Source organism: Gopherus flavomarginatus, chromosome 7, assembly GCF_025201925.1.
Source record: "Gopherus flavomarginatus isolate rGopFla2 chromosome 7, rGopFla2.mat.asm, whole genome shotgun sequence".
In the NCBI taxonomy this organism is placed as follows: Eukaryota; Metazoa; Chordata; order Testudines; family Testudinidae; genus Gopherus; species Gopherus flavomarginatus.
Genome location: NC_066623.1, coordinates 91,889,709 through 91,909,978, shown reverse-complemented (window position 1 = coordinate 91,909,978; position 20,270 = coordinate 91,889,709). Strand labels below are relative to the sequence as shown.

The 20,270-nt window shown below is 43.7% G+C and overlaps 1 protein-coding gene across 1 annotated transcript in view; it reads left to right on the top strand.

Annotated features, from left to right (window-relative positions):
* AK5 (adenylate kinase 5) overlaps window positions 1-19,955 on the top strand; it is a 149,878-nt gene extending 129,923 nt beyond the window's left edge. The window contains exons 13-14 of the mRNA XM_050961884.1: window positions 5,388-5,567; window positions 19,700-19,955. Of these exons, the coding sequence (XP_050817841.1) occupies window positions 5,388-5,567; window positions 19,700-19,810 (291 nt within the window). The 3' untranslated portion in view covers window positions 19,811-19,955. The remainder of the gene's footprint in view (window positions 1-5,387; window positions 5,568-19,699) is intronic.
* The last annotated feature ends 315 nt before the right edge of the window (window positions 19,956-20,270 follow it).

Below are 20,270 nucleotides of genomic sequence, written 5' to 3'. Positions count from 1 at the left end.
TGCCTGGTGTGTCCACAGGTTTGGCTGATCGCGCTCCCACTGACCGCAGTTCACTGCTCCAGGCCAATGAGGGCCGCAGGCAGGACCGGCGCTAGGGTTTTGAGCGCCCTAGGCGGACGGTAATTTCGCCGCCTCGCGCACTGGTCCCCCAGCTCTGGTGGAGCTGCCGCAGTGATGCCTGTGGGAGGTCCACCGGAGCCGCGCGAGCAGGCGACCGTCCGCAGGCATGACTGCCGCCCCCTCCGGACACACTGGGCTGCCGGCTGCCATGGCGGCGCCCTGACCCAGGGGACACCCTGGGCTGCCGGGGCGGCGCCCTGACCCAGGAGACCCCCTGGGCTTCCGGCTGCCGGGGCGGCGCCCTGACCCAGGGGACCCCCTGGGCTGCCGGCTGCTGCCGGCAGCTCAGACTCCCTCTCTGTCCCAACAGCAGCGGCTGCTCAACCATTTAAAAAAAAATTTGGGGGCGCTTTTTGGCGCCCTCAAATCTCGGCGCCCTAGGCAACCACCTAGTCCGCCTAAATGGTTGCACCGGCCCTGGCCGCAGGAAGCAGCGCGGGCTGAGGGACGTGCTGGCCATCCTTCCTGCAGCCCCCATTGGCCTGGAGCGGCAAACCGCGGCCAGTAGGAACTGCAATCGGCCGAACCTGCAGATGCGCCAGGTAAACAAACCGGCCCGCCAGGGGCTTTCCCTAAACAAGCAGCAGCCCTAGTTTTGATAACCGCTGCTCTATGGGCATTGCAGAAACCCACTGGAGACTGTGCAACACTGAACCCTTATCAGCTTCTGGAACAAAATATAAAGATCCACATATTTAAAACTTAGCTGAAAAATACTAGTCACCAAAGTCATCCCTGGTGTAGCAACACTGAAGCCACTTGAGTTCTATAAGGGGGGAATTTGGTTGTAGGTAACTCAGTAAATCTTTGAAACATTTTAAATTAGTCATGACTGATGACTAATGTCATTTTTTTCTTTTAAAGGGCATTTAAAAAATATTTTCTTACCACATTATGTTTGAATGAATGACAAGAGGTGACATCAGGAATGTGGTGAGGCTGTATATATACAGCATATACGAAAATCATTACAAGTATTAAAGATACATACTATTTAGAAAGCTTCAGGAATTGTTCTTATAGAAATACAAAGCTTAGAGGCCCTAAACTAATTCCCTCATGAATCCATGCACCCCAGCACTAATGCCCAGCCATCATATTCTCTCAGACACATTTTTTATTTTAAATGGAACTAGTATTAAATGCTCCTGTAGCTGTGAGAGGTGGGGCAGGAGGGGGGAGAATCCTGTTTATCAATAAATTAATGCTGCTTCCCTAAGATAGTGTAACGTGAAAGAGTAAATTACATAGGGACAGTTTGAGCAGTCCCTATGGAAACATTCTGAAGACCCAATATATTGGAGTCAGTGAGAGTTGAGGGTACTCAGAAGCATCCTAGAATTGTTCCATATCCTGCATCTTTGAGCATTGTGGGACAGATTGTGCCTCCTTTATATGGAGCAGTACTGTCGAGCTCCTTTCCACAGTATCTAAGCACCTTAAATTGTCAATGGATTTTATTCTCACTGCCCCTCCTACCCCACCATATGGTAAGAATGTATTATCCCATTTTTAAGATGGGGAACTGAGGCAGAGTGAGACTAAGGCCTTGTCAAGGAAAGAAGGTATCTTTTTAAAAATCATGTGTTAGCTAACATGTGGTAATCAATACATGGTAACATCCTAGCATGGACAAGGCAGTTGTGGTTTTAACACATTAACAGGTCAACATAAATACAGTAGAACGTCAGAGTTATGGACACCTCAGGAATGGAGGTTGTTCGTAACTCTGAAATGTCCCTTTCAAAGGATTTCAGATACACATGGATGGAGATCATATCTGACATTCTCATTACATGTGTTGATCATTAAACAAGCTAAGGCACAAAATGAGTTACAACTAGCAAGGGACATAAAAGGGAATAAGAGGAGGTGAGAGACATCTCCTCTCATATTAAGAACAAGAGAAAGACAAAGGAAAGTGTAGGATTTCAGGTCTCTACTTAGTGGGGAAAGAGAGCCAATAACTGATGACATCAAGAAGGTTGAGGTTTTTAATGCTTATTTTGCTTCAGTCTTCACTAAAAAGGTTTGTGGTGACAGAAACTCAACACAATATTAACTATAAGAGAAAAGGAATATAAGCTAAAATTAGGAAACAGTAGTTTAAAGGATATAAGTTTCATGTTTTCAAGTTGATGGATCTGAGGAAATTCATCCTAGGGTACTTATGGAACTAGCTGAAACAATCTCACAACCATTAGCAATTATCTTCAGAAACTCATGGAGGATGAGTAAGGAAAGGTCCCAGAGAACTGGAGAAGAGCAAACATAGTACCTAGCTTTAAAAAGAGGAACAAAGAGGAGCTAGAGAATTATAGACCAGTCAGCCTAATTTCAATACCTTGAAAGATACTGGAACAAATTCTTAAACAATCAATTTGTAAGTACCCAGAGGATAATAGGGCTATAAGTAATAGCCAGAATTGACTTGTCAAGAACAAATCCCGCTAAACAAACAATTTCCTTTTTTGATGGGGTTACTGGCCTAGTGAATGGGAGGGAAGCAGTAGACATGATATTTTGTGATTTTTTAGTAGGGCTTTTGACACAGTTTGACATGGGATTCTCATAAGCAAACTAGGAAAATGTGGTCTAGATTAAATTACTATAAAATGGATGCACAGTTGGTTGAAGGATAATACTCAAAGAGTGGTTCAGCAGTGGTTTGCTGTCAAACTGGAAGGATGTATCTAGTGGGTTCACACAGGGGTCTGTCTTGGGTCTGGTACTATAGAATATTTTCATTAATGAATTAGGTAATGGAGAAGAGAGTACACTTAAGAATTTACAGATAGTGCCATGCTAGAGAGATTGCAAGCACTTTGGAGAACAGAATTAGAATTCAAAACAACCTTGACAAATGGGAGAATTGGTCTGAAATCAACAAGATGAAATTCAGTATAGAAATACTACACTTAGAAAGGAAAATGAAATGCACACATACGAAGTGGGGAATAACTTGGCTAAGCAGCAGGAGCGGCACCAGGGTTTTTGGTGCCCTAGGCGGGGGTCCTTCCGTACTCCCGGTCATTGGTGGCAATTCTGCGGCGGGGGGGTCCTTCCGCGCTCCTGGTCTTCGGGGCACTTCGGCGGCGGGTCCCGGAGCAAGTGAAGGACCCGCCGCAGAATTGCCGCCGATGACCCAGAGCGTGGAAGGACCCCCCGCCGCTGAATTGCTGCCGAGGGCAGCAAAATGCTGCCCTCCCAAATCCTGGTGCCCTAGGCGACCGCCTAGGTTGCCTAAATGGAAGCGCCGGCCCTGCTAGGCAGTAATACTGCAGAGAAAAGGATCCAGGAGTTATAGTGGATCACAACTGAATATGAGTGAACAATGTGATGCAGTTGCAAAAAAGGGTAATATTCTGGGGTGTATTAACAGGAGCATTGTACGTAAGACATGGGAGTTAACTGTCCCACTCTACTCAGCACTGGGAAGGCCTCAACTGGAGTATCGTGTCCAGTATTGGGCACCATACTTAGGCTAGAGGAGAGCAACGTAAGTGGTAAGAGATTTAGAAAATCTGACTTTTTAGGAAAAGTTAAAAAAACTGGGCATGTTTAGTCTGGAGAGAGAAAAAAAAGACAAAGGTGTGACCTGATAACAGCTTTCAAATATGTTAAGAGCTGTTATAAAGAGGACAGTGATCAATTGTTCTCCATGTCCATTGAAGGCAGGACAAGAAGTAATGTGATAATTTTTTAGCACAGGAGATTTATGTTAGATATTAGCAAAAACTTTCTAACTATAAGTTCAGTTAAATTCTGAAGTAGGCTTCCAAGGGAGCTTATAGAATCTCCGTCACTGGAGGTTTTTAAAAACAAGTTGGACAAACACCTGTCAAGGATGGTTTAGGTTTACTTGCGTGCATCAGCGCAATGGGCTGCACATTTTTATGATTTTATTATCTCCATGCAGCTTATCACGTACTAGGCTCAGTCCTACAGTTCTTGCTCAGACAAAATTCAGTGTCAATGGGCATTTTTGACTGAGCAGGCTGCAGGATAAAGTGCACTGCTGCTTTCTTAACCCAACATATAGAGAAACATCCATGATGGCCCTTTAAAGTTAATTACTGTGAATCATCCTCAGAATTTTTGTAAGGATCTGATGCACATACAGACACACAAGATATTTTATAACATGGGAACAGTGCAACCTGCCTGGTTCCCCCCGCCGCCCTTATATTTACAGGTTCTTTTTCAGCTGGGAACAAGTAAATGCATATAATATACTCTTCTATTTAATTCAGAAATTACCTGTCTTTACCATGTCCCAAGAATGAAAAAAAAAACCCACAAAAACCTGTTTAATTTTGCCTTGATTCACTTGCGCCTCCCTTGGAAAAGGTCAAAGCCTCCCCAAGGAAGGCAGCCCCACAGTTTGAGAAGCACGCAATGCTAGGTTTCTTCTTATATGAGTTAGAAACAATTCATCTCTGCATAAATCAGAGTGATATAACACATCTCTCTGTTCATACTAGAGCCATAGGGATGGAGAGTTACATCTCAATTAGACCCGGGCAAATACTGTGATAAAGTACCTATGAACATTTGTTTGAGTAAATGCCGTGAAATATATTGGATTGCATTCCTAAAACCTTTTATTGACTGTGTAATTGCTGTTCAGGCAGGGTTTTGTTTACATAAACATTTGGGAACATTCATGCACAAGATTATGTATGTTTATGTATAGTTCTTTTATTTGCATGCAATTAAACATGTTCATGTGAAACCACCTATTTGCACGTGAAACTATCCAAGTTATAGTTATCCAGTCATGGAGTTAAAAACAATACCATGTGATTAGTCACAAAGCTTGACCAGCAAATACTGAATACCTACAGTGGGCACGCCAGAAGCTGGAGTGTGTTTGCATAAAGCATTTGTCAGATAATTGCAAAGAGCAAACAAATTCTCAAAGCCCAAGTCTGGGTCTTAGCTTGTAATTACTTTAGGGCAAGGCCTGTATCTTTGTATGTGTTTGCCTAGCACAGTAAGGCCCTCGTCCCGATTGAGGCCTCTGGGTGCTGCTGTATAACATGACTATTTGTTAATAATAATCCGTTTGCCGGCAAATCACAAATAGAAGAGGGGCTAAATTAATTGAATAACTTGTTTGCTGAAGAGAGTTGGTCTTGTTTTAATTATATGACTAATCAGCTAGCTTGTGTTTTACAGTTATCTGAAAAAAGCTGGGTTAATAAACAAAACCAGATTTTTCCAGCCCAGCATTTGGACTAATTATTGTTTCTCTGCTTCCGTAGATTGGGGAGCCAAAACTTGTGCTCTACCTGGACTGCTCCACTGAGACCATGAGCAGTCGCCTTTTGAAGAGGAGTCAGTGCACTGATGATGCCGAAGCTGTCATGAAACGAATTGATACATACTACCAAGCAACCGAGCCCATGATTGCATATTATGAAAAGAAGACACAGTTATGCAAGGTAAATTGCTTAACTTTTGAATTAATCCTCTTCCATTATGTGAATAGTGTTTCAGGATTAGTGATGGAAAGGCCATTTATAAACTGTGCTCAATTCCTGCCAGCCTCCCATGGAGCTGCTCATATTCTGATCTGATCTCGCCTTTCTCTTGCTTGACTTATTTTCTCCTGCACACAGGACTGGCATTGGCAACTTCAAATAGTCTCTGTAAAATACACTGTTACTTTCAAACACTCAGTGGAGCAGCCTGCATTATGCAATTTCTGCAATCAAATTTCTGACGTCTGGAAAACAATTTTAAAGCATAAAAAGGCAGATTCACCTAGAATACCATGCAGCACCACAAACCAAAGCATCTTCTCCTATTAAAAGTTTTTATTAAAAAAAATTTGTGTATACTTCTCTGCATGGTCACCAAGGGCAGCATATCCACCTTAGTGTGACACCTAAACCTCCCTCCTGTGCAGAACTAAACACAAACCTCCACACCAGGTTTACATAGACGGTTAGCAACAGATCTTCAGCTGGTGTAAATGGCATAGGACCACTAATTTCAACAGAGCCACCTCTTTTTACGCTTGCTGAGGATCTGACCCTCATGGAGTAACACAAAGCATGACTTTAGTTCAAGTAAAAAGAATGAATAAGCAGCACTTTGTAGAGCTGCCAAAGGAAAACAAATATATGTTTACTGATTGATGTACTAAGCTGTCTTGCAATCCTGTATACAGTGGTCACCCCACCCCACCATTCACAGATCTCCTTACAGCAGGACAGAAAGAAGTTCCAAACCATGCATGACCCAGGGTTCCCCAGTCACTCATTTGTGCCGTGGTCTTAGTAAGGCATTTGATACGGTCTCGCATGATATTCTTATAGATAAACTAGGAAAGTACAATTTAGATGGGGCTACTATAAGGTGGGTGCATAACTGGCTGGATGACCGTACTCAGAGAGTAATTATTAATGGCTCCCAATCCTGCTGGAAAGGTATAACAAGTGGGGTTCCGCAGGGGTCTGTTTTGGAACCGGCTCTGCTCAATATCTTCATCAACGATTTAGATGTTGGCATAGAAAGTACGCTTATTAAGTTTGCGGACGATACCAAACTGGGAGGGATTGCAACTGCTTTGGAGGACAGGGTCAAAATTCAAAATGATCTGGACAAATTGGAGAAATGGTCTGAGGTAAATAGGATGAAGTTTAATAAAGATAAATGCAAAGTGCTCCACTTAGGAAGGAACAATCAGTTTCACACATACAGAATGGGAAGAGACTGTCTAGGAAGGAGTATGGCAGAAAGAGATCTAGGGGTCATAATGGACCACAAGCTTAATATGAGTCAACAGTGTGATACTGTTGCAAAAAAAGCAAACGTGATTTTGGGATGCATTAACAGGTGTGTTGTAAACAAGACACGAGAAGTCATTCTTCCGCTTTACTCTGCGCTGGTTAGGCCTCAACTGGAGTATTGTGTCCAGTTCTGGGCACCACATTTCAAGAAAGATGTGGAGAAATTGGAGAGGGTCCAGAGAAGAGCAACGAGAATGATTAAAGGTCTTGAGAACATGACCTATGAAGGAAGGCTGAAGGAATTGGGTTTGTTTAGTTTGGAAAAGAGAAGACTGAGAGGGGACATGATAGCAGTTTTCAGGTATCTTAAAGGGTGTCATCAGGAGGAGGGAGAAAACTTGTTCACCTTAGCCTCCAATGATAGAACAAGAAGCAATGGGCTTAAACTGCAGCAAGGGAGATTTAGGTTGGACATTAGGAAAAAGTTCTTAACTGTCAGGGTAGTTAAACACTGGAACAAATTGCCTAGGGAAGTTGTGGAATCTCCATCTCTGGAGATATTTAAGAGTAGGTTAGATAAATGTCTATTAGGGATGGTCTAGACAGTATTTGGTCCTGCCATGAGGGCAGGGGACTGGATTCGATGACCTCTCGAGGTCCCTTCCAGTCCTAGAGTCTATGAATCTATGAATCTATGACCTGGAGCCAGATTCATTCTTGCTGGCATTGGGAAGTAAATTACATTGTCCAGTTCCACCTTGGGCCTCTGCACCCAGGAGAGGGCCAGTGATGATATCAATGATGTCATTTCCACCTGAGACCCCCCCCGCATCCCTGAAGGGCAGAAGCCTGAACTCCCCCCACCCCAGTTTGGTGAGTGGAGTGAGGGGCTCCATGAGCTGCGCTTTAACTGTAAAAGAGCCACATGCGGCTCAAGACCAGAGGTTTGGCCACCCCTGTATTATGTGAACAACAAATCGTAGTGGATAAAATAATAATACTTGGTCAATCGTTTTGCTAGGAGAATAATATATAGTAAATGAAACACTGAATTCACACTGCTGTGGTTCTTTGGGGTAATGTTGATTGCTCCTGAACCACTGAAGTTTGAATATCACTGGTGGAGGGGAAATTTGCAATTTGGAGGGCAGGGGCGTTGCTTTCTCACTTATAGCAAGTTACAACATATTATTCAGACTGCTGTGTGCTGCTCTGTGGCAGGGCTAGGGTCTTCTGCCCAGAAGGCAGAGGCAGTCTTGAGTGGAAACGGCATAATTGATATCATCACTGGCACACTCGTGTGCTCTCTGAAATAGAGAAGTGGAGTGGAAGTCAGGTGAAAAATAGAAAAATCCAACACTACTTCTGATCACAATTTCCTTGTATTCTAAATCAAGGAATTTGTCACATGCTTCGTTACTTTATGGATCTAGCTATGTGTACGGGATAGAGTCTTTATGTAAAAGCATTTCAAAATACGTATTTAGTATACATGCTTCTTATTTTAAACATAATTCACGTTTTCACCCTTAGGAATTTAGTTCATTCCTAGGTGGGGAGGAGCCATTAGAAGGGCGCTCTGTGCAGGAAAGAGGGATGGTTTCTGGCCAGTGTATTGGGACTTAAAGGTGACGCAAGTCCTGCTCCACCTCACTAATGCTGGGAAACCCCTCCTGCTGAGGCCCATGCTCCCAACAGATGAAATTCACTGTTGTGCTGAGAGCCCACACAAAGCTTATGCCCCTTTAAATCTGACAAACCCTATTTTGAGGAATTGGGAAGGATTTAAAAGGGCATAGGATGGGATTTGAAAAGGTTTTTAAGGGGCTCAAATCCCACCCAGCTCCCTTAGGCTGCTTTGAAAATCACAGTTGTCTTTATTTTTAAATGCAGCCTGCCCCAGTACATGACCAAATACTGATCATGCTTTTACCTGCAGGGAGATTAGCAATTTTACTTCAATCCAAGTGTTCCACGTCACAGCTTTCAGGAGCATAAGCATACAGCACTTCTAAAAGAGCCAGCCTTTGCTTTGGCATAGAGCAAAAAGACAGAGTTGTCAATTGGCTTGTCAAAGAGAAGACTCTATTTTTATTTGATTTCAACATTTGTAAGTGAATTTAATGCTGAGACAAGGGGTCAGATTGGCAGCCCTGGCAACTGAGTCCCCTCATTTATCCACAGAACGGGTACAGCGCAGGGCAGTGGCAGTGCAAGCTCCCCTGCCCTTTGCAGCTCACCAGCTCTTCAGTCAGGAACTGGAGGGGGCTTCATGTGCACGGGAGAAATTCACCTTGGCACACAAGGCCTAGAATGGCCTTGCTTGGTGCCTCACCCCTGGGCCCAGGGATGTGTTTCAGCCTAAGTGAGAGGAGAGATGGGTGCATTTCAGCTTTCTGACGTTTACACATGAGCAGGTTCAAAACTTTCCTTTTGTATTCTGAAATGGCTTACTGACTGCCCAGTACTGTCTCCCTAGTCTCTGGTTATAATGTCTTGTTTACTTGGTTCAGAGTCAGGAATCTGTTTGCTATATTTCTGTGTGTTTAATTTTGTTTTAAAAAAAAGTCCTCTCTTCCACTGAACAATTAGGCCACGCGGTCTTCTGTATCGCCCATAGATGACTGTATCAGTCACATAATAAAGCCAAGTGCCCTCTGCCCCCTTAATGTAGTAATGGTGGGCATTCAAAAAAAATAAACAAGTTGTGTGCCAGTCACTGCCACCTGCTCAGTCATCTACTTTATGTTCCATCCCTACCTTGCCAAGCTGGTTATTGTCCAGGGAGGGTGCAAACTTGTTGTGGGTAGGAAATCAACATAAACAAACAACAGGCTTCTTGACAGCCTCAGCCATTAACTGTATCCATAGCTTTCACTCCACCCAAAAATGCATTCAGGGTTTGTCTACACTACGAAATTAGGTCAATTTAATAGAAATAGATTTTTTAGAAATCGATTTGATGCAGTCAATTGTGTGTGTCCCCACTAAGCACATTAAGTTGTTGGTGTGAGTCCACAGTACCGAGCTAGCATCAACTTTCAGAGCGTTGCACTGTGGTAGCTATCCCAGAGTTCCCACAGTCTGCACTGTCCATTGGAATTCTGGGTTGAGCCTCCAATGCATGATGGGGCAAAATCACTGTCATAGGTGGTTCTGGGTACATGGCGTCAGCCTCCCTCCCCCATGAAAACAACAACAAAAAATCATTTCTCACCTTTTTTCCTGGGTTACCCATGCAGATGACGTACCACAGCAAGCGTGGAGCCTGGTCAGCTCACTGTCACGGTATGTCTCCTGGGTGCTGCTGGCAGACGCGGTACTGCGGTGCTACACAGCAGCCTCCCCTTGCCTTGCCTTGCAGATGGCAGACGGTACAATACGACTACTAGCTGTCATCGTCATCCCATGGGTGCTCCTGGACGACCTCAGTTAAGATGGTTGGGGAGCGCCTGGGCAGACATGGGTGCTCCTGGACGACCTCAGTTAGGATGGTTGGGGGAGTGCCTGGGCAGACATGGGTGCTCCTGGTCGGCCTCAGTGAAGTTGGTCAGGGGCACCTGGACAAAAATGGGAATGACTCCAGGTCATTCTTTCCTTTAAGTTTCGTCTAATGGAGATTCAGTCCTGCCTGGAATATCATGCCAGCTGCAGGCTTCTGCCTCAGGCTGCTCTCCCAGTCAGCAGCACTGCGCGGTCACACCTAGCCCTTGCTCCCATGGCTCATGAAGCCCTGACAGTAGTAAAAGCAATTCAGCTATAGGCTGAGCAAGTGCATAGTGGTGGTAGAATGTGCCTTTGGATGTTTAAAAGCACGCTGGCGCTGTTTACTGACTCAGTTAGACCTCAATGAAACCAATATTCCCATTATTATTACTGCTTGCTGTGTGGGGTCCACAATATCTGTGAGAGTAAGGGGGAGATGTTTATGGTGGGGTGGGAGGTTGAGACAAATCACCTGGATGCTGATTATGCGCAGCCAGACACCAGGGTGGTTAGAAGAGCACAGCAGGGCACGCTGTGCATCAGAGAAGCTTTGAAAACCAGTTTCATGACTGGCCTGGCTACAGTTTGAAAGTTCCGTTTGTTTCTCCTTGATGAAAACCTGCCCTCTTGGTTCACTCTAGTTCCCTGTAAGCCAACTGCCCTCCCCTCTCACCTTTGATATCCTCTTGAAGAGGCAATATAGTCACTATTGTTTCAAATTCATGCATTCTTTATTAATTTGTCACACAAATGGGGGGATAACTGCCAAGGTAGCCTGGGAAGGGTTAGAGAGGAGGGAAGCACAGAGGTGGGGTAGTTGTAGGGGCAACCCCTAGAATGGCATTCAACTCATCATAGAAGCGGCAGGTCTGGGGCTCTGACCCAGAGCGGCCATTTGCCTCTCTGGTCCTTTGGTAGGCTTCATGTGGCACTGCTGTGGGTCCCTGTTGTAACCTCTGTCCTTCATACCCTTGGAGATTTTTTCAAATGTTTCAGCATTTTGTTTTTTGGAATGGAGTTCGGATAACATGGATTCGTCTTCCCATACAGCGATCAGATGCAGTACCTCCTGTTTGGTCCATTCTGGAGCTCTTTTGCGATTCTGGGACTCCAGGGTCACCTGTGCTGGTGAGCTCTGCATGGTCACCAGTGCTGATCAGCTCGCCACACTGGCCAAATAGGAAATGAAATTTAAAAATTTGTGGGGCCAGACGCACTGGCTGTCTACCTGGCCAGTGCATCTGAATTGAGAGTGCTGTCCAGAGCGGTCATAATGGAGCACTCTGAGATAGCTCCCAGAGGCCAATACCATCAAATTGCATCTACACTACCCCAAATTCGACCCAGTACGGTCGATTTTGGTGCTAATCCCCTTGTCTGGTAGGAGTACGGAAATCGATTTTAAGAGCCCTTTAAGTCAACAAAAATGGCTTTGTCGTGTGGACTGGTGCAGGGTTAAATCAATCGAATGCTGCTAAATTTGACTTAAACTCGTAGTATAGACCACGGTCTAGATCATTTGTCACTCCCCTTGATAGTCTCTCTTTCTCCCTTGTCTTGGTTTTATTAGTGCTTATGGTCCTGCACAGCATCCTGGTGAAAGGAACAGACACACACATTATCACATCCTAGCAATGGTTTCTTACTGTTTTCTCTACCTCCTGCGTGTACGTTTTCCAAATACTTTGTATTTTGCCCCTCTTTAGGTCACTCTGGCAAAGGATATGAATGTTGCTCACCCTGTTTATTAGTTTAAGTCTAAATTGAAAATGTTTTCTTTGTGGGCTAGAATTGTTAGTCGTTGTTCTGAAGAGTCGCTTTCCCTACTGCTGTATAGCACCATGATACATGGGAATGGCCCTCTATTAGTGGGTGACAGATCACTCTCCTGGCTCATGTAATCTTTGGCCAGCAAGGGTGCCAGTTAAATATCAGTTAGGTGGAGAAGGTAGGGATGTGGACCATCAAGTGAGGGCACTTGTTTTATAAAGAGCCCAATCATCAAACCTTAGGTTGCTCATTAACTGCATTTGATTTACTGTTAGAATATACATGGAAGGAGCTTTAAGGACCTTATAGAGCCCATGAACCTCTGGAGTCTGACCTAATTGCCACTGCAGTCAATAGGATTCTTGAAATGATGATTTGGCAGTGTCAGATTACTGTGGCAGCAGGTCAGGTCTCCGTTTGAAGTCACTCTTTGAACAAAAGATAACTAACTGCTTCTATTCAGCAGCTAAGGCGCTACACCCAACAAAAGAATTGGAATCTTAATATGCAAATGTTTCCCGCTGTCTGTGAACCTGACAGGAATAAATGATAGTGAACCTTTCAAAAGCTCAGCTGAGCAGAGGCACAGGTAGTGTGCAGTTTCAAAGGAAATCTAATCAGACGGAATAAAGGGGATAGAATTGAAGGGATTTGGGGTTTGTTTGTTTGTTTCTAATCTGCACATTTTCCATTTGAGCAGAGAGCTTCCAAACCCTATTCTGGGCATCAAAGTGACTGTAACGGTGGGACAGAAGTTTTTTCCATTTAAGGAATTTAAAATCTTGGTTTGGGGGGCAATTCAGTTCTCTGTGATCCCTACCATGTGTGATGCACTGCATCTACCAGCTGATAACAACTACTACAGATTGTTTTTACAGATCATTCCTATCCTACATGAAAGGGCAGAAAGTACTTTTGAAAGGAACAAAGACTGTAACTTCCTTAATACAGAAGCATTCATACTCTTTAGTGTTGTTTTTCAAAAATACAAAGACACCGCACTATTTTACTTACAGAAAGACGATCTCAATTTGCAATTAACTATTGAACTATGTCATTTTGCGGTAGCTGCTTGTTATGGCAGAAAAATAGAAAAACAAAAAAAATTCTTAGCAAAAAATGCAAAAGTCAAGGTTTAGTTAAAATAGGAAAATTCATGGCAAAAATCAATCCCAGGTGCAAGAACAAACTTATGGAACCATACTCATATTTATTATATGTGACAGCCATATGTGAATTCAACTCCACTAAAACAAATTAGGTGCTTCTTTTAGAAAGGCACAAAGGCACAATTTTGGGCAGGCTGCATCTCAGCAGAACTGCGGCATATGGGGTTTGTAGGCTAAAAGATTTTATAGCAAATGCTGATTTTTTTTTCTAGTACAAAATCAAATTATGAAACTGAAATATATTTCACTCTTATAGCCATTGAACACAGTTATCCACAGGGACAGAGTTTTTGAGGCTAGGAATTATAAGTTGTCTTTCATGGCATAATGGTTAAGTGAAGCAGAGTATGGGTCAGATTTCTAATTGTATTTGGGTGCCTAAAGATTACAGGCTATTCTACCCTTACAGCAGCGTGTACAGTACAGTCACTACCTGTGTAGCTACCTGCTGCATTGAAAGGTCGGCTACATCCATGCTTGTCACTGTGGTGTGTAGTTACACATGGCAGTGAAAGGCTCTGGCGGGGCGGGAGGCAGTGAGGACAGGCTCCAGAGGCAGGATAGCTGCTGGAGGTCCCCCTCCGCCCCTCTGCCAGAACCTTTCCGTGCTGCCTCTGCCCTGCTAGAGTCTTCCCCTGTTGCTGGAGCCTTTCACTGTGGCAGGGAAAGTCTCTGGCAGCAGGACACTGCCAGGAGCGGTGCCTGGGTTTTTGGCACCCTAGGCAGGGGTCCTTCCGCACTCCTGGTTGGCGGCAATTCTGCGGTGGGGGGGGGTCCTTCCGCGCTCCCGGTCTTCGGGGCACTTCAGCGGCTGGTCCCGGAGCGAGTGAAGGACCTGCCGCAGAATTGCCTCCGAAGACCCGGAGCACGGAAGGACCCCCCGCCGCCAAATTGCCTCTCCCCCAAATCCTGGTGCCCTAGGCAACTGCCTAGGTTGCCTAAATGGAAGCGCCGGCCCTGGACACTGCATTGCTAAAAATAGCAGTGTAGACATGGGAAGCACTGCTGGGGGTTGGAGGGTGTACTGGGGCTGTAGCCTAGAGATTCAGGTGTGAAATCTACTACTTGCCTAAGCAGTGCCTCACTATTACACTTGCTGTCTAGTCAGCCTAGCCTAGTGGGATTTTCAAAAGTGCCTATGTGCCTCACCCCCACTGATTTCCAGGGGAGTGAGGCACATAGGTGCTTTTGGAAATCCCACTAGGCATCTATCTGGATCTTCAGGTCCCTAAATACTTTTAAAAATCAGGCTCAATGTCAATGTAATAGTGGCTTATTCAGTAGTTATGCTTTTTACTGAGAAAGACAAATTCTGATTATTCCTAACATCTGACTCATCCTTTAAAGCTTCGTTTATTGTCGGTACGTAGGAGTTTAATAAGTAATATTAAAAGCAATGCATAGGCAATCAAGCAAGATCCCAACCTGGTTTACAGTAGCTGTGTAGGTGTATTCCTAGGAAACTTCATGTTCAAATAGACAGCTAAACAAAAGGAGTGTACACTTAGCAAATAATGTAAGCATCCTGGCCCAGTGGATTTTCAGGGAGTCATAAAACTTCCCTATTTCAAGTCACATCAGCCTGAAGTTTAGCCTACAAGATGTCAGTTTTTTCCCTTCTACTTTTAATAACAGCTCTGAAAAGTAGTTAAGGCATGTGCTGGTTAAGGAGCAGTAAAAGAAACTTTTAGTTACTTAATGCAGACTTTTTGCATAGTTATTACAAACTCCCCCACAATTATTCATAGAAATTGCCATTGAGTGTAGGATTGTCCAATCTCTGATAGCAGCCAACACTATATGCTTTAGAAGAGTGTTTATTAAACTTTTCAGGTGGATGAACCCTGGTTTGAAGTAACACATTTCTGTGATCCCTACGTGTGTTACTCTTTTACAGAGACTGAATCAGTGATAACAGTGATACTCCCATGTAGCAGCGTATGTGTCTAAAGGTTGGCAGAGAATACTTGAATCTGAAGGGTAAGGATATGTGGGGAAGCGAGATTTTTTTTTTTTGCTTTAGCTTGTAATAAAATATAACACCTCAACCCTCCTGATTACCTTGTGACCCCCTGGGAGTGGAAACTCTGTTGTTTCTCAACTGCTTCTGAGAGAGGTGCAAGAAACAATAACTGACAATTATGGGTAATGTGGTCATAGGAGACAGTTCTTTAAAATGTGAAATGAATGGAAACCAGTGCAGCACAGTTTACTTATGCTTGTTTACACAGGAGGTTAGCATGGAATAAGCTAGGGTGTGAGTGTAGAGTGCAATAGCAATTCTGCTGTAGCTCCTCATGTGGACACATTCTACATTAGGGCCATGTCTACCCTACAGAGCCTATGCTGGCATAGCCCCCTAGCATACAGACAGACTAAAGTCCCAGCATAGGAACATCACACCTCTGAGTAATGTTAGTCCTGAGGACAGAAGCACTCTTCCACCAGCATAACTGTGTCTATATTGGGGGTTTTGTTAGCATGACCAATAGATGCCAATAAAACATTTATGTGTAAACCAAGCCGAAGAATGACCCTTTTTGTGTGTAGCTTAGTCCACTAAACCACAAAAGTCACTTTTAGTGTGGAATGAGTGGGGAGTTTGTGCTGAATAGCTAGGGTGCTTTAAATTTCCACCCTAGCTCATTCTGTGATAACTTCCCATGTAGCTAAGCCTCTATGTTTGCAGACAGCCTGAGTAACTAGTTCAGAGAAGTATGATCTGCACCATCATTCTCAATGAGATTGTAATTCTGTAACCCCAGTCCTGGGAATATAAGTGTTAACATTAACTATAATTTAATTGGTGAGCATTTTAACAAAACATCCAACTAAATATGCTTATCCCACAATGCTAACTGCCTTCCTAGGTACCTTAAGTGTCCCCACATGGTCTTGTTTTTATAGTCAAAAGCTCCAGCTTCCTCTGTGGCAATTTCAAATGATCTATTTTCAATACAAAGTCATGCAATGAAATAAAAATTTGGGGAAAGTATAAAATAAACTGAAAATAATACCAAAATAAACACAAGGACTATAGGGCTGAGTGTATTTTTGATTTTCAGACTTCACACTAAAACCCTCCATGTTGGAAGTTATCTAAACCTGCAGTGGAATTTCCAATCTGATGCACCATAACAGAGGACACAAAGTCTTGAACTTACCGTACCATTTGTAAATTCTTAGCTTGCAGGGTCCATCGTACACTTGAAGGGACAAACTTCTCTTTCAGCTAGTGCTGCTCGCTGAGATTATACAGGTGCTGGGATAACTTTGTGCTATATTCTGCGCGTTGAACCTTTTCCTTTCATGTCTGGTGAAGACTGGTGGTGGTGGTACTGGGCCCATTGTTGGCCAAAATTGTCAGTGTTTCCCATTGAGTGGATAGATTTCAGCCGCTCTTAAAGTATTGCAAACGCCATGTTCAGGAAACCAACTCTTGATGCTGACAGTCTGGCTATTGGCCTGTGTTCTCTCTCCCATTATTAGGAAGAGTCATTGAGGGTAGGTCTACACTGCAGTAAAAAACCTGCAGCGCTGAGTCTCAGAGCCTGAGTCAATTGACAAAGGCTTATGGGGTTCAGGCTGCAGTGCAGATTTTTGGGCTCAAGCTGGAGCCTGGGCTCTGAGATCCATCCCTCTCACAAGCTTTCAGAGCCCAGGCTACAGCCCGAGCCCAAACATCTGCATTACAAATGTTAGCCCCATGGCAAAGTCCTGCGAACCCAAGTCAACTGACCTGGGCCAGCAGTGGATCTTTTATTGCAGTGTAGACATAGCCCCAGAAGGCAGTAGCAAGCCAACTACACTGGATGCATCTGCTAACCTCCTCCCGGCAATAGATGAAGATACAGTAGAATCTCAGAGTTACAGACATCTCGGGAATGGAGGTTGTTCATAAATCTGAAACGTTCCCTAACTCTGAACAAGACATTATGGATTTCAGCCACTGGGGGACTGGGGCTGCAGCCATGTGGGTGGGGGCTTCTGGCCCTCGGGGTGTCAGCGTTCTGGGCTTTAGACCTGTGGTTGGGGCTTCTGCCTCACAGAGGGTGCCGGGGGTCCCTACAGCTCCACTCCTCCCCCACCACTTCCAGTTTCTGCCGGGGTGGAGGCACACCGGGGCTCGGGGCTTTAGTCATGAGGGGAGTGCTGGGGCTGAAACCAGCACTTCCCCCGTAGCAAAGCCCTGAGTCCCAGGACCCACCCATGTGTCAAAAGCCAGGAACAGAGCTGTGGGGCTGAAACCCCAAGTCCCAGTGCTCACTCCGTGTCTAAAACTCTGAGCCCCAGTGCTCCTGAGGGTCAGAAGCCCCGAGCTCCCCCTCCTCCCCAACCCAGAGCTCTGACCCCTCCACCCTGCAGCTGTAGCCCAAACCCCACGCCAAAGCCCTGAGCCCCAGGGCTAAAGCCCCAAGGCAGTACAGTACTTGCTGGGTTTTTTTTGTCTCTGCTAGTGCCTGATTGATTATTTCTGGTTCCACAAGGTGTCCAGTTGACCAGTAAGCCCGTAACTCTGGGGTTCCTATCTTTGAGGTTCTACGCTAATGCTGATTCTTTGTCTGCAGCCTTCAATACGGTTGCCATGAGATTTAATTGGTTTGTTTGTGAACACAAATGGGGTGGATGGATCCTTTCCCGAGTGTATCTGTTCTTATACTTGTAAGAGAACCCAGAGTGTAGTTGTGGGCAATAGTTCTGCTGTCCCATGCACTGGCTCATCAGTACTACAGCGATGGATATTGTCACCTCACTTGTTTCAATGGGTAGGAGGGAGAGTAGGAGACAGGCTGCAGGGTATCCTTTTTAGAACTTAGCCCCCACCTCACCCTACCCCCCTCGGATCCACCAGAATCCAGAGTTGTTAACCTTTGGGCTAGGGTGACCAGACAGCAAGTGTGAAAAATCAGGATGGGAGTGGGGGTAATAGGAGCCTATATAAGAAAAAGACCCCAAAATCGGGACGGTCCCTATAAAATCAGGTCATCTGGTCACCCTACTTTGGGCACATTGCAAAACACATCCTTTCCCTCTCTTCTCTGAGGCGGTTGAGGAGGGAATGTGCTGAAATGGCTCTAGTTATGGACAGGCCTTTGTTTATTTAGTGATTTTAAAATTATGGGATAGGCACCTAGAGCCCTGAATGGGCAGCTAATGGTGTATTTAAAAAATGTGAGAAATAAAAAAATTTCTACAAGGAGTTTTTCTTGCACTGAAATTCTGCTACTCTAAAATATCTATTTTATGTGCACACAGTGTAGAGTTTCATACTTTGGAAAAAAATAATTGAATTAGAGATTGAAACTTTGGTTTAGACATCAAATTCTGTTTCACTGCATAGATGAAGCCATTATTTATCATGGTAATAAACATGATAGATTGTATTGCAGATCCAATTTGCAGATATTTCTGGAATATAAAATATAAAAATTTAGAAAGGTGTATGAATGGTTTTAATAGGCCAAAGATGAAATGCAGAATAAAGAAAAGCATCTGACACTAAATACAAATGAAGAAAATCGATTCATAATGAAAATAAATAAGCTGTATTGATCAACACGTTTCCCATATAATACACAGAACAATTACTATCTGTAAACTCTGTTCCCCACAGCCAGAACACTGGTATTTATTTCACAGCATAGGAAGCAGTTTTAATCTAACAGCCAGGAGAAAATTTGGTCAAAGCAGAATCTGTGAAGAACTCAAGCTAAAGAGAAAAACTCGGACTTATCATCTGTTTTGAAGAAAGCGAGCAATGGACCAGAACAAAAGCAGTGCCCACTGCAGAACATGCACTGCCCAAAGGTCATGAAAAAACTGGAACAAATTCACAAAGCTTGAAATACAAAAAACTCAAAACTGACAAGCTAGGTTGGGAGCTGTTGCCTGAAAGCCCTTAGATCATAGGATTATATTCAGTGACACTTCAAATGACAAGAAAACAGTAAACAAGACAGACTAGTGACTTTTTTTTTAACCAGTATTAAACGGTGCTATTTTATTGAGTTTATGTTTAACATAAAATAGTGTTACAATAGGAATCCCAAAATTTTTAGTCTTTTCCATATATCAAAGATGTTATATTTTAAACTTCAAAGGACTCTGCATAAAGATCAATGTACACTTGCACAACCTACAAAACCGCCACATGTAATCTAGTGGAAGCATACAAATGAATATGCTGTTTTCCAGTTCAGCATTTACAGAAGCTGCAGACACTACAGTAGGTTATCTTAAGCAGAATGTTTATAAATCCAATCCCAAATCCAATAACCCAGAATTAGTACTGCTCTGAGCCCTTTGGATCAATTATTTAGAAAACATGGGTTATTTAAATTGTTACAACTTAATCAGCATAGGCTGGTGTGTTCACAACATCATTTCTATCTAACATATATTTTGTTTTAATAGATACATGCAGAAGGAACACCAGAAGAGGTTTTTCTTCAAGTCTGCTCATCAGTCGACTGCTTTCTGAAAAAGGAAGAGGAAGCATTGTCTCTTTCAGCAGAAGTACAGTAATGGTTTACCTACGAAGTTTCATCTCATGTGCACTTGCTGTTCAAAGCAATATCTGCTGTCTTGAGAGATATCTGGAATTTGTGCATGTGGTATTAAATGTTACTTTAAAATAAATCTTTTATTTATAATCAAACAGTATGCTAAATACAAAATGGTCTCCACACTAAAACACTAGTACTGTAAGTTGTTTATCAAATTGTTTGCACTTCACAGGTTCAAAGCAGCATGGTGAACAGCAGCTCCAGTTTATATTTCTAGTATCATGCATTTGAATATAATCATATGTATTGCACACAATCAGCAGTCAGTTCCTTCAACTGCCATATAGCAAAGACTTTCAGGATTGCTCTGTCTCATTGCAATGAGGTTATTTTTTTTCCTTTCATTAATTAATGCTATTCATTTTTGTGCTAACACTTAGCTTGTTCCTGATTCATAGTGGTTGAAATCTGTTCTCTGC